Source organism: Lissotriton helveticus, chromosome 2_1 (assembly GCF_964261635.1).
Source record: "Lissotriton helveticus chromosome 2_1, aLisHel1.1, whole genome shotgun sequence".
Lineage (NCBI taxonomy): Eukaryota > Metazoa > Chordata > Amphibia > Caudata > Salamandridae > Lissotriton > Lissotriton helveticus.
In genome coordinates, this window is record NC_136059.1 from 2039534757 (window position 1) to 2039550285 (window position 15529).

At 43.9% G+C, this 15529-nt stretch overlaps 1 protein-coding gene across 1 annotated transcript in view; it reads right to left on the reverse strand.

The window, feature by feature from the left end:
* FSTL5 (follistatin like 5) overlaps positions 1-15529 on the reverse strand; it is a 2936723-nt gene that overhangs the window by 242268 nt on the left and 2678926 nt on the right. The window contains exon 14 of the mRNA XM_078677005.1: positions 7689-7813. Within this exon, the coding sequence (XP_078533131.1) occupies positions 7689-7813 (125 nt within the window). The remainder of the gene's footprint in view (positions 1-7688; positions 7814-15529) is intronic.

Sequence of the window (15529 nt, forward strand, 5' to 3'; positions counted from 1 at the left end):
ACTGAGCCCAGGGCTAGTGCTCTGTTTAAACATTATATGGTAATTGGTGATATTATAATTGGTTCAGACAACCTACCTGTAAGTCCCTAGTATATGGTAGGGCATGTAGGTTTAATGACCCCAATGGACTTAATGCACTTATGTGTGCACTACTGTGATGTCTAGAACGATTTTCAATACAGACAAACAGCTACTGTTTTAGAATGGCGCACTTTTCACATGCCCCTAGTGGGTGCGTTTTCAGAAACATAATTCTCTATTTGCACATTTCTTAAATACAAAGTTAAACTCAAACTTTCAAATTAAATGTTCATGATAAAGTTTGTTCCATCCACAAGATAAATCAAAAAAAGTTCTGTTTCTTAAAGACGTTGCCTTTTTTTAATAACACGCTTCTTTCTTGATTTTTCTGCACATTACGTCATGTACATATATTCTTCACAGCATCATATCCAGTCAATCCCAATGCATTTCGGTATTGAAATACCTTTGTCAGGGGAATACTGTAATTGAAACCAACAAAACTTCAGTTGTACAATCTTCAACCTCTCTTGCGGGATGTCCACGACCAACCCCGTGTTCATGCTATCATTATGTGGTTTTGTCAAAAAATGAATCAGAATGAAAATGTGATCAAAATGAAATCGATGTTACCATAACTATGCTCCTGCCATGCACCAAGAATTGTGTGCAACCTACATGCCAGTACACCCGGTGTCTTTTCCAAGCCTGTCATGCAACACCATGCCAGTGTTCGTACTGATACTCTAAGATGTCATACCTGGACTGTAGGAACGTGTACGTGCCACTTAATGATGCACTGTTCGAAAGTCGCTGAGAGAAAAAATGAGGTTATATCAGTATCAAGTTAGACTTAAAGATGAAAGTACCTAGCCTTCAGGCGTCTGCCTACCTTCCTGGTCGCCGGAAAAGCCCTCTGATGTATTACCGCTCAAACACTATGTACCCTCATGTTCACTCGTCTTCTAACTCTGTAAACAATCGTAAACACAAAATGACAATCTGCTACCTTGTGTCATCTATCACTCTCTACCACCATACGACTATTCCCACTTACCAAACTCCGTTGCACTTAAACCGACATCCACACGTCTGAAACGCCATGATCCAACTTCCTACCGCTATATCGGCGGTCACCTCCCTTATACTCAAAACTAAAAACGGACTGCACAAGCCGTTTTGTGGCCGCCATCTTAGAAAAGGGAACCAAAATATGCGCTACGTTGCGGAGCTTCTAAGACACTCGGTGTTGTAAACATGAAACTTCTATATCCGATAAAACACAGTCCTCACACTATCTGTGTTATGGTTTGAGCTTTAAATACCTTAGAAAACGCCATGTACAACTTGAATGGATACACACATAAGCCCAATAACGTTGATTATTCAAAGTACCTAAATCTCGTGTGGTAAATAAAAATGTACTTAAACCTGTTACTAAAGACTCTCGATGTCTAAATTCCGCCCTGGTCCTTGGTTGACGGTGTGTTGCTTAGAGACACTAATGAAGTAGGTGCTACTGCTATAGGCTCATGGTAGCTCGATGCTCATGTTGATTAAACATTCCGATTGGTTCATGTATCGACAAAGTCACATTACAGAACAAAGTAATTAACAGCTCATTCGTGCATGTATGATCATAAAAAACACATCATTTCTAATTTGTCGTTAAGACCACATGGTTCAAGCGTATTCAAATTGCGGATCCAATAAGTTTCTCGTTGAGACAATTGGCGGTTGGTATCAGCATATAACCTTTCATCAATACTTTCCAACACTGTGAATCTTAATTGTGGTATAGAATGTTGTCTGTCTTTCCAATGCATGGCTAAGTTATACGTAACGATTTTGAAGCCAGGTCTGCGTTACCGGTTGGTTTAAAAATCAAACAGTGTCAAAATTTGACTTTGGAATTACAAGTACTTCCAAAGTCTAAAACTTTCTTTTACTACATATAAGTCACCCATAAGGTAAGCCCTAGGTGCTCCAAGGGTAGGGTACCTTGTTATAAAATGCAGGGACATTATAAAAGATGTTTTGTATGCGCTGGTGTGGGAAAAACAGACAAAGTTGTTTTCCCCATACCAGTGCAACTAGCTCAATAGGCTAACATGGGAGAGTGTTATTAAACTTTAAGAACGTCTAACTTTTGACAGGTGTGAGCTTGCAACAAAATTCAAAGTATCAAAATAATTGTTACAATAAATCCAACAGCTTTTCAAGGTTAGCTTTATAACAACTAGTTCTTCCCAGCGTCTGTGACCTCCTGCCACAAGGCTGCCTTATGTGATTCTCTGAGGGTGAATGAAGGCAGATCTTATAGTTGTTAGTGGTGTTTTATAACTAATTTCACTAGAAAGGCTATCTTCTCCTCAGTAAAATGTATCTTACTGTTCAGTGTTTTCTGCATCCTCGAGGCCGAATATGGTTCCTGGTTGAAGAAGGGTCCCATAGTACCGGGGGAAAGGGTAGAGCCTAGGGTGTGGGATGTATTTATTTGGTTTGAAGGTTTAGTGTGTCAGGTTTGTGTGATTTGGGCCAAATGTGCAGTATTTGCTTAAACTATCCCATTTGTAGGTTTCCATCATTTTGGCAGAGGTAACTATCTTTGTGAAGGAGGTTTTGCCCCTCCCATGCAGAAGTATTTGTCCCATTTGGTGAATATGTCCCACAAGTAGTCCACAGAAAAGGAAGGTGCACTCCAATAAAAGTCAGTTAAGCGAAAAGTATTTTTTCAAAAGTTCTTCTCTTTATTCATGTTGGTTCTTTTGTAAAAACGGCACAGCCAACGCGTTTCGTTCCCCTAGTGCCACGGGAACTTTGTCAGGGCTTACACAAAATGCTCCTAGGCATTTATGACCTGCGACAGAAGTGCGAATATCCTCACTAGACCACGTCACCAAGGTTAGATCATCCTAGTCACTCAATTTTAGTAATGAGATGTTATCTAAGAGTCAATATAACAAGAAATCCTCACAACTAGTCCTGAGAATCAGCACAAGTGAAGTCAAAAAACACCTGTCGTTATTTGAAAATCAAACGATAGAGTCCTCCTGGTAAAGGGGTCCTCCTTTTTCTCCAATACAAAATCAAATACAAGAACTGCGGATTTAGCTGTGGGGTTGTTCAGTGTTCATGAAATCACAGATGGTTGTCAAGTTCATAGACAAACTCTTATCCGACACTATTTTCAGACAAAAATTACAAAGTTCATGGGTCGAGTACCCCAAGTTCTAGTATACACTCCTTTTTGGTAGGTGTCCAGAGAGATTATATGAGCCGGTATGCTATACTGGAATGATCAGGTCATGCACTTCATGTAAAATCAATGTCCCCCGAACGGCTCTGTAATCCAAAAGGTGTCGCTCCCAATGTAAAGCGGCGTACGTCCTGTCAGTGGGTAACCCGTGGATCAGATAAACCGCATCCCCGCTACCTGTATTAAGGTGCAGGGGGGCCCACCTACTGACAGGGCGCAAGTCGCTTTATATTGGGAGCATTATCAAGAAGAAATAGAGGAGACTCTTTCCTAGTTGTAAATGTGCTCATGGCATCATATTTATCCAAAACAAGAAATGGACAAGTTACAGTTGTATCAGCACTGTAATCAAACAAATAAATAAAACAACCCTAATTGTACTTGGTGCTCAATTGGAGATATATCGACAGACAAATTCTCGTGGTCAAGAATATCGATTTAGGTAAGTAATATCAATATTAAAAATATTGAAGTGTAAAATATAATTTGCAAAAATATAGTTGTTAAAATATTTATTTTTTTATTAATGTTTTGTATTTTAGTATATATTTTATATGAACGTGATGTATTTTTTTTGTATAATGTTTGTTTGTATTCATTCGAGTGGACAGCTAATTCGGTCAAGGAGCCCATTCTGGCTAACTAGGATTTCAGATTCGACTGGGGATGAAAAAATCTTCCTCCTGTAGTGCCCAGTGTCACAAGGATTCAATAAGGATTTCAATATTCATGACGTACCAGGGGCACACCTGCTCTCTGTTTATCTCTGGCAAATTATGCTCGGATAGAGAAAAAGAGGCAAAGCGTGCCTATAATGGAAAATGAATCTTTAAGGTCCAAGACCTGGTTGATACCAATGTCTAATTTTCCCCGACAGCTTCGGGGTTAATTCTACGGCATACACACTCCGAGTCGATGCTAGCAACTGAATGACCCCGAAGCTGTGGGGCAAACAGGGAACAGGTGTGCCCCTGGTACTTCATGAATTAGAAGTCCACTTGAATGAGTTACTTCCTAAAGGGCATACACAACTGTTTCTTTGTCCTGAAGAAGATCCGACAGTGATGTCATTGATATACACAAGTAAATCAGGGGTCAGAACGTCGACTTTAATGATCTAGCATTGTTGCCCAACAAGACCCACAAAAGAAAGGAGGTCTTGCTATGGTGTTTTTGTTGCTAGGAATACACCGCTATTGTAAAGATCAATTGATGGTTTTATGGTCTCTGTTTAAATTTTGTAGTGTTGAAAGTCCCACCCTAGGGGGACCTATAAAAAGAGTGAAAAATTGTTTAAGGTGGCAGAACCACTGTTCTCTGGCAGCATATGTCTCAGATAGGTGGATTTCTGAAGATTAATGGAATTGTTGACAGCCCATAAGCATTACACCATTCAGAGGCCAAAAGTATACGGGGAGATTTTAACTAACCTATTAAGGAGTGTGTAGACTGGCAACAGGCACTGGACAATTCAAGGACTAAATAGTTGGAAAAATGATAGAAAACTATAGATTGTCACCAAATGTCCCAATCCAGAAAGTGCCATTGTGCGTTCTTTGTAAATGCAACCCAACATCAAAGCCCAAATTGCTTAAAAAATGTAAGAAAAGTGTAACAAACTGGTGAGCCAATGAAAAATACAGGAAAAATTATGGCCGAACTGATAAACAAAACTTCTGAGGAGTAAAAGACCGTTATACAGTGGCTGTGAAGAGGGGTGTTTTGGTTCATGTTCTACAAAAACAACACTTGAAAAAAAGCTTTCAAATTAGCAGGGAGTCTTAAGAATGCAGTGAGAGTCACAGGCGCAGAGTGTGAAATCACTATGTTTACATTGTCTGCTGTCTGATTCTGGTTTCGAGAGCGGGGGTTGGTATAATTCCACATTTGAGAAGCGAGTTATTGGAAAGGACAGGGAGGTATTGACTTATCCATGTGACTATGTCTATACTGTTGATTAGTTTCTGACCCTAGGTTTTATTTACTTCTTTCATTTGTGAGGAAGGAGTTGTGTGGAATTTGGGGCCATATTATCAAGGAAGGAAATACATTATGAACCTGGGCTTCTATGGGAATTCACAAGGGCATATTATCAAGCTCATTATCGCCGCTTTAGCGGCAGTTTCCTGCCGATAAAAGCGGAGATAATGTATCGCCCTTTCTTGATAATATGGCCCTTGGTTCCTGTAAACTTTGTATGTGGGGATACCTGTAAGCAAGATCAGTGAATATAGTTTTTCTGCTTCCCTGCCCCAGAACTTGATTCCTAGGCATACCTTACTTTAAAAATTAATTGCTATAAACACATTGTCATTTTAACCAAAATTCTGAGCTTACCAGATTTTTTTCACGAAGATCGCTGAATTCATCTGTTGCACCACCAGAAGTAATGTTTGTGTGTTGGTTTCATCGGGGACTAGTGCAGTTTAAAGATCGTTTGAACTTTAGGCTTTCCATTAGTATTTTCATTAATTAGCTTTTGGCAAATTAATATTGCTGATTTTTTCAAATAATTAATAATTTATAGTCACTGTTCACAAAATTTGAACACATTTTGCTAACTGTATTTTTTACAATGATGACTAATAACTGGACCGCAAAAGAGAAGATGAGTCATTTTGTTTGAAAAAATAAAACACACTGAAGCATTTGTTGATAGATAGTTGGTATCACTCTTCATTTGTTCAAGAATCATACACAAAGATATCCAATGTTCAAACTGCCATTTAGATCAAATGCACAATAATGGGCGGATTCTGACATAATTTGAAAAAAATATATCCTAAATAATAAATATAAACGTTCACCTAATTTGCTGAATAAGATGGGTATGAAACGTGCGAAGACCTTTACACAACATACCAAAGTCTTTCTACAAGGCGTGTCGAAGAGCTTTTACAACTCTTTAGAAATACCAGATAGGGTGAATGAAAGAGATACCCCAATCCTATTTACGAATTTGAAAGGAATGTCTCAGTGACTGGTTACTGTAAATGCAGTAACATACAGTGATTAGTTACCAGCCCCCGAGTTAAGGTAGTAACTGACTTGCAATAGGACCACTACCTGCTCCCCCAATATATTCCCAAATAAGGATTCTTTTTTTAAGTAACGGATGACACTTTACTGCACACAGGCTCCTTTACAAAAACTTTTATGTTTAGGAAAGTAACAGCATAGACAAAAGTCTGCTGTCCAGTGCAGGCTTTCAGGCCAAGCAGTTCAGCCAATCAGAGAGGGTGCCAAATTGCGGCCTTCCTAATTAATATTCATTAGTCTGATCAAATAGCTACTTTTTGATACATCTATTACTAAACATGTCACACATTGCATTCTCATTTGCAAACTGGTCTGTGCATATTGGGCACCTCTTGTTTATGAACGGGACTAGTGCATTAGGCCCTATATAATAACATGATACCTTATTTTGAGCTAAAATGGAAATACATTATTAAAAAATAAAACCTTGCTCTTCAAACAGACATGGACTACATGTGCTTAATAGGGCACACTTGTAAAGTGTTCAAAACGGTAAAGTTTTTCACCAGTTAGGAGCCGTGCACGTTTCAATGCTGATTAGCACCCGACATATTTTATATTTTTTACACCTCTTGCTGCTCACACTTGGCTTTTTAACCAACGCTTAACTTTGTGCACCTTCAACCAATTAAGAGGATGCAGTTGGGTATACAATTCATGCATTAAATACTTTCGGAGTTAATTGGTCACAAGGTCAGCATACAAAAAGCAACTGTATGTTAAATAGCTCTGTACAAACCAAACGCGTACTTGCTTATAAAAAACACTCCTACATTATGAGCTGTGCACAGAATATTGGCACTAAATAGGATAGGCAGACTTTTCAAACAAACTTTTCATTCTGAATGAAACATTTGCACAGTTTAGAAGACATCGCGGATGTTTTCTTCAGGGGCTTCGACAGTCAGACTCCAAGAACACATCAGAGAATAAACCCTCTTTAATTCTCTGAACATTAGTGCAAATGAAATGTGAAACGACATCCTAATGTGACAAGTTGCTTGTCCAACAAAACATACAATTAGCTGAAGAGTAACCTGCCTGCCCTCAGTCGCATACCTAAATGTTGCTAGAATCTTTCACAGTAAGGTGCAAACCCAATTAAATAAGAATCCAAGATCAAACAGAATCAACCAACTCAATATTTACCCTAATAGAAACAAGCGATTAAATCCACTCTCCAATCCATTCACGTCACTCACAATGTGTGTTTTCAAGTCTAGGAAGGAGGCAAGCAGTGATCAATAAAATTCTCATTAGCACAAGGGCAAAGTGTCCTCTTTTTATAGGTGACATCGCTTCTAGTGAACGAACACGACTTGCAGGGGTAGAGTAGATGGGAAAGAGGGGATTTCTTGTTGCAACTTACCTGATATGATTAATAATGAGTGTTGTACTGGGAATGAAGAAGTCGTCCACCCTGTCAAACTGGTTTCCCACAGGCTGTGTGTGGATGGTGTGATGAGAAGCAGTCCCGCTAGCTTGAGTTATCACCTGCATGACAAAAAATAGTATTTAATATTTCTCCAAAAGTGACATCGTTTTTCGACTGCACCATGGAATATTTTCGTATGGGAAAATACAGCACTTTTGTACTGAATGAATGTGGGCACAGTTGACATAATTTCCTAGACGCTTTGAGACTAACATGATTGGCTTTGAACTGCAGATTGTTTCACTGTAGTTTAAAAATGACCGGTTATGTAGTTTGTGAGATTTGGAATATCCGCAACGGTAGGTAAGCAAGCATTGGCAATGCCAATTGGTGTTAAATCTAAAAGGCCCAGCTTTTGGCTTCACCAATGCTTTTTACCTTGTATTGGATTTTGTCCCTTTTTGCAGGGTCATCCCTAAACTTTTTGCCTTTCTCCTAGACTTTTTTCTGACATGGTGTTGGTGGTTTTAGGACTCTGGGCAATTTAGCACTGCTGTCCAGTGTAAAGTGCGTGTGCTCTCTGTGTCAAATATGGTAAGGATTGGTCTACACCTGTTTGGCATATTTAATTTACCTATCTGTCCCTTGTAAAGTGGTATCTCATATACCCGGGGCAGGTAAATTAAATACTACTGGTGGGCTTGCGGCGCTGATTGCGCCACCCAACGAAGTAGCCTTTCAAACTTGTCCCAGGCCTCTGACACTGCAGGGCCTGTGCGCGCAGTGTTACTGCCACTGTGGTGTGGCACCTTAAGTGTCTGCCATGCCTGTAACCCCCTTTCTCTACATGTCAGTCACCCCTAAGGTAGGCCCTAGCTAGCCTATGGGCAGGGTGCTATGTAGGTAGAAAGTAGAACATGTACCTTAACCTCTACCGCGCTACCGCGTTTTCCCGCTGTGCGCTGGAATTTGAAAAATGTGCGGTTTGTGACAAAGCCAGCTCGTCATCCGCGTAGCGCAGGTAACGCCCATGACGAGCTGGCTTTGTCATCAGCGCTGAAGGGGTTACGTGTGGCACATGTCCTGGTAGTGACAAACCACCATTTTGTTTTCTCACTGCTATGGTGCTGCCTTCCCACAGGAATGCATAGGCTATTCCCTGATAAGTGTTTCAGTGGTAATTCCTGATATGAGAGGAGCAGCGTGGTCAAGTTTGGTATGGTTGGAATAGGAATAATAAATGCTGTGCAATGGTGTGCGCAGATTTATTATAACTATTTTAGAAATGCCTCTTTTAGAAGTTGGCATTTCTGTGTGCGGTGTATCTGCCTGCCTGATGTGGATTGCATGTCTGGCTTTGGAGTGCCAGGGGCTGGTGAGATGTGTGTGGCTCCAGGAGGGACGGGGTGAGTCAGCACCATGCTGAATAGGGCATCTGCACTTGGAGTAGTGGGCGGAGTAGTCCCCTGACCCTGAATGGGTCTGTGCCTGACTATGTGAATGCTGGCTCCGCCCCCTGTGGTTTGTCTGATGACGAGCCCCCACCTGATAAAGGGGAAGAGGAGCTTTGTCAGCAAAGTGCTCCAAAACCCCCCAAAACCAGTGCAGGCTGGTTCCCCCCAAGCCCTGTGCCAGGGCAGACAAAGAAAATGTTAGTATAAATATTGGGGCTGTGACCCCATGAAAATGTTGTGCTTTTGCTCTTCCAGGTGACCTGCTGCTGGGCCCCAACGGACTACCTCTCTGCTGGAGGGCCCTAGGTGCTGGTCTGCCGGGGCCCAGCCCTTGACCTGGGACTGTTGGGGGCACAGCACCTGGTGAGCGCTGCATCAGTATTTCCTTGCCCCAGGATGAGAGGATCATTTTTGTTTTATTTGCAGCGCTGGGCTGCGACAAACTTAGAGGGAATCCCGACGTGGGTATTCCCAGTGTTAGACTTCCCAGTATACCTGGTTGGCTGAGGTAGATATCGTAGGCCAAACAGGGACCCGCAAGCCCCATTGATAGGGAAAAGACAGGTCGCCTCTAGAGATAGCCCCCTCTCCACCCCCTTGGTAGCTTGGCACGAGCAGCCAGGCTTATCTTCAAGGTCAATGTCTAAAGTATTTGCAATTACGCTCACAGCAATCTAATGATGACACCACAAATAGACTCCACACGAGTGTCATAGAAAAACAAGTATATGTTTATAAAAAGATATACGATGCAACCATACAATACTAAACCAACATCTGCATCGGGGTAATACTCTACCTAGCCTATTATTATTGAGCTAAACTAAACAATCCTACGTAATCCTAATGTCCGAATATGCAGTTTGATATGCAAGCATCAGGTACTTCACAACGTAAGAATAATGCAGATCGTAATACGGCTATCTGGCGATTTGTATTATCACTGTAATGCAATGCGTACGGTCCCCTTTCAGGTACTCTCAGGTACTCTGATAGGAAAAAGCAATGCAACGTGTAATACAGTTATGTGCAACTAATGCAATGCTGAACACATATATCCGGCAGTTCGGTATGCAACACTAATGCAATGTGTAATACGACAATCCAGCAGATCGTGATGCAGGACTAAGACAAGGCGTAACACATCCATCAGGCAGTTCGTTAGGCAAACTTATGTAATGCAATGGGCAATACGACAAAACAGGCAGTCCGTTATGCAGGAATAAAGCAATGTGTTATACAATCATCAGATACTCCGGTATGCCGAAGTAATGCAATACATAAGTTACTCTGGCACCGTTCACGGTGCCTCCGGCGGTCTCTCAAATACTCGTTCTGTCTTGCGGTTAGTCTCCGGCCACAGTTTCTCCCCTCACACGGGTGAGATAGAACACAGTAATTGCAGATTCACACTCAGGCCCTGGTGCTGCCACTCCCTTGGCACACAGGCCTCAATCTGAGCCAAAGCAGAGGCTCACTCTGCAGGACAGAGACAGGCTGACAGCATCTCCCTCTGAGACCGCGCCCCACCCCAGGAGTCGACACACGTTACCTGGGGGGTGCAAACCCACTCTCCTCTCCTTGTCCAGCGGCTTGGGCCTCTGATGCAATTTCTCTGAATTCCCGGGCAATGGGATGATTCCAGGCTGCACACTACACCCGCACTTAGAGGCAGTGAGACTCACGTGAACTTCAGGTGCACGATAACCAGACAACTCCTCACGAGAGTCACAGGCTGCGCATGGCACACACACGTAACACCGCTGAGACATACTTGATCTTCTGGTGCCCACGATCACAGGTAACCACTTGCGCAGGTCTCAGCTGCTAGAAGATATACGCACACAGCGTCACTGAAACACACTTTATCTTCCAGGGCCCCCCATCACAGAGCACCTCTTGCGCCGGTCTCAGGCAGTAGAAGGTACACGTACCCAGTGTCACTGAGACACACTGTATCTTCTGGTGCCCCCGATCACAGGGCACCTCCAGCGAGAGTCTCAGGCTGCAAACAGCACACACACACAGCGTCAAGTAGACACACATGCTCTTCTGATGTACATGATTACGGGCCACTCCACACAAAAGTCTCAGGCCGCCCCCAAGCACACGCACACTGCGTTGCTGAAACTTACTTGGCTCCCCAGTACACACGTTCACAGGACAATCCTCTCAAAGGACTCAGGCTAGACAGAGCACACGCACACCACATCTCTGAGACTCGTTTGGAACTCCAGGTGCCCAAGATCACAGGGCACGACTTGCGAAGGTCTCAGGCTAGACAGAACACAAGCACCCACGGCGTATCTGAGAGTCTTCTCTGGAAACTTTTGTGTTCCTGTGTTTCCAAACAGGGAGCCAGCTCACCTCGGGCCCTTGGGGGTAGTTACTTCAGGACCTCACACAGCAAAGTCCTTCAAGGAGGGGGACACATCTCATAGCAAAGTCCTTACAGCCATTCCTTAGTTGAAACACCAAACTTCAGGCCAGCTCCAGATCACACAGCAAGAGCAGTCCTATCCAACAGTCTCTTCAGTTGCTTCTTCCTTGGCAAAGGTTCCTTTTGATCCACGAAGTAGCTCCAGGCTTGTTCACACTTGATCAAGCCATTCTCCAAAGTTCAGGGTCTTCAGCTCGCATAGTTATACCCCTCAATGGCTTTGAAGTCTTTGTGTTACAGGAGGCACTGACCCCTGCTCAAACCAGTTCTGGGTGCCTCCCTACCAGTGACACCTTTGTCCTTTGATTAGTGGGGTCTGGATCCTCAATCACTCAGAAGAAGATGGAACAATTGTTTTATAGCACCAGCACAGGCCTCTTCACTTCTAGGCCTACCTCTACCCCTACACACTCCAGATGCAGGTCAGCCTGTGCTGTCTCATCTCCTCCCCTGGGGCAAGACATTTCTCAGATCCTATCGCTTTCAAATTTAGCCAGTCAATCCACAACCAGGCAGAGACACACAGAAATGTTTAAAGCACACAAATCCAGCCACTTCTGAAAGAGTGGCTTACAAACACATAATGCAAAAACCATCTTTATAAAAAGATGTGTTATTGCAGGGTGAGTTCAGGCATACTAAACTTCACCTTTCCATCTTAAGCCTTTTGGAAGATAGGCTGGTAAACACATTACTCAGCCTTTCCATTCTATTCTAATGGGCAAGATGGCCTTTCGCAAGTGAAAACGAAATGGAGAATATTTCACTGCTAGGACATGGTACACACCTTGGTACATGTCCCACCTTTCACATGCACTGCACCCTGTCCAGGTGGTACCCTAGACTTACCATAGGGGTGCCTGATGTGTATGGAAAGGAAGGGCAGGGTCTGGTAAGTGTGTGCATTTGCCAGAGCAACAAGGCAGTTTAGGAAACTGCGAGCAGTCCCTGCAATGGCATACCTGAGTTCCCTTCTCAAGGCTACTTGAGTGGGTAGCACAATAAGTGCTGCAGGCCCACCTGTAGCATTCTCATTACTAGCCCTGGCACAAATAGTGAACTGTACTAGTAAAGCAAACATACCACAATTGGACAGCCAATCTCCATTACTCTCTTCCCAGGGAGCACTTGCACTTTGACACTGTTTATCAGTGGCAAAGTGTCCAAAGCATCTAAGTTGGCAACACATGTCAGGAAAAAGGTTTAGGGGAAAGCAAAAAGTTTAGGGAAGTTTACCCAAATAGGGCCAAGGCCCACATCCCACAATTGCTGGGGGAAGCGGGTGCCCACTCCGCTTTTATGCTCAATTAGAAGAGTGGGAGCCCACCCCACTTGTGGTCTGATGGTCGGCCGGAGCCCACCCCGCATCCTGGTGCCATGTTTGGTCTAGCGGGAGCCCATCCCAACTGCCGGTGCCATTATTTAGGGAGCGGGTGCCCACCCCGCATTCGTGTGGTGTATAGCCGGAGCCCACCCTGCTTTTTCTTTTATTTCCGGGTGGGAACCCACCCCGCAATTGTGAGGAGAAGGGGAGCCACTGCTGCCGCTGTGAGCAGTCAAACCGGAAGTCAGGCACCTCTGCCTGACTGTGGGGGTGACGGGGTGCCAGAAGAGTGAGGGAGGAGCCCCGCAGGCTCCCCAGATGCCAAGAAGTCCAGGAGAGGCCACGGAAGCAAGTGGATGTCTACGCGGGGCTCCCACAAGGAGAGGACCAGAGCCTCGAGGGTTCCCAGTGCCGAAGCTTCCTCAGCTGAAAAGGAGACAGCGCCTCCAAACCTGCCCCGGTGAGTGGGGGCCAAGCGGAGGATTGCTAACACTCCAGGAGGCACTGTGGTGCCAGTGCAAATTATTTTTGGGTACTGAGTTGGTGCCAAACAGATGTTCCCAACGGAGCCCAGTGAACTGGGCTCTTGGGTCATAGGGAGTGCATCTGCTGATCCCTTTTGGCCAGTGCTTGTTCTGTTTTTCCCAGCAGCACCGCAGGTTGCAGGCAGCTCCAATGGTTGTGCAAGTTATTGTTGGAGTCCCAGCGGGGAGCTACCAAGCGGTACGGTGGTGCCAGTGCCATTTTTCCTTTGGGGGGCCCAGCTGAATTACAGAGTCCCAGAATGGGGATTTCACAGCACATTGGTGCCAGTGTCCTTTGTGCTGACCCCAACTTCCCTGCAAGGGCGCAGGCAGCTGCCACAAGTGGGGCCATTTCTCTTTAGATGAAGAAGGGGTGAGTTTCACCCCATGCTCCGGCGCATTTGCACACTCTGGTTTCACTGCCGAGGCAGCCAGGAGGCCATTTGGAAGGCCCCACTAGAAGCCCTGACATTTTGGACATAGAGCATTTGAGCCCCAGTGAAAGGACAGTTGGCCTGGGGGTCAATTCCTAAGGTGATATATGCACCTTGTAGTAGTGTTACTGTGGTGGACTACTGAGTTCCTGCCTAATATCTTTATGTCCAATGTGATTTATGTGTAATGTGATTTATGCCCATGGTCTTTATGCATAATGTGTTTATGCTAATGTGATGCCTACAGAGGGTGCTTAAGAGGTTTAGGCCTATGTGATTCATGCATATTGTGTCTTATGCCTAATGTGATAATGCTGAGATCATTATCGTCCCAGTAGTTACTGGTTATGTTTTATAATTTTAAAATCAGTACCTCGCCTAAATGTTTTATGAACGATGCTTTGGTCTATCGGCCTCCTGGACCTATGAACAATTTTTCCAACACTTTGATGGAATTATTGCCCCCCCACGTTAATGTCGAGAAAGACTTTTTATTATTGGGGGATTTTAATATACACACAGAGCTAAAGGAGGAAAAAGAGACTCAGGACTTCCTAAATGATCTCTTTTCATTGGGATTTTTGCTACGTAATAAAGGACCCACTCATCGGGCCGGACATACTCTGGACCTCATCTTGTCCAGGCTCCTTGGAGTTGAGTGTTCTGCCCCTATTGCAAATCTATGGACGGACCATTTTACTATAGAATTTTATATCCCTGAGATAGGACCAACTCCCAAGAGATCTATTCAGATCCCCATGAAACGGAGACAATGGCACAAGATAACCAATGAGCCTTTTAGGGATGCCTTCTCTATCCAAGATTATGCCACAACCAATAACATTGATGCGGCGCTAGAGAGATATGAAAAGGCAGTAACCATTGCCATTGAGCACATAGTTCCTATGAAAACCTTTAAGACCCGCCCGACGAAAAATCAGGAGGTGTGGTTTTCAGAGGACCTGAGATCTATGAAGCGTAGAACAAGAAAATTAGAGAAAACCTGGCGTAGATCTCATTTGGAGTCAGATAAATTGGAGTATCAGAGGGCATTAAAATCATATCACAAAGCTATTCGAACAGCTCGTAAACAGCATATTACCTCACAGTTAGAGGCGGTAGGAAATGCGCCGAGGATGCTTTACCAAATACTGAACTCCTTCTTGAAGCCGGCAGCGTGTGAGAGTGTTGACACTTCATCTCAACAACTTTGCAATGATATTTCTTGTTTCTTTACGAACAAGATTGAAACCATCTATGAGAAGATTCATGCCTCCATTGCTTCCATTGGACATGTTACTCTTCCCACTGTCGTCCCAGCGAGTAAAAAGACCATTGCTTCCACTCTGTCGAACTTTTCTAACATCACCTTGGCTGAAGTGGAGGGACTCATTACAACTATAAAGAGTGGGAGTCCTATGGACCAGCTTCCACCGAGAGTGATGGTTTCAGTGAGGAGCATATTAGCACCAGAAATACAAAGTTTGGTCAACCTCTCCTTGGACACAGGCTGTGTCCCACTGGAGTGGAAGAGAGCCCAAGTGCGACCCATTCGCAAGAACACCGCCACTGCATGGGCTGACATGACCAATCTGAGACCCATTTCCCTTTTACCATTCATGGGAAAACTCATAGAAAAGCACGTCAATAAGCACTTGT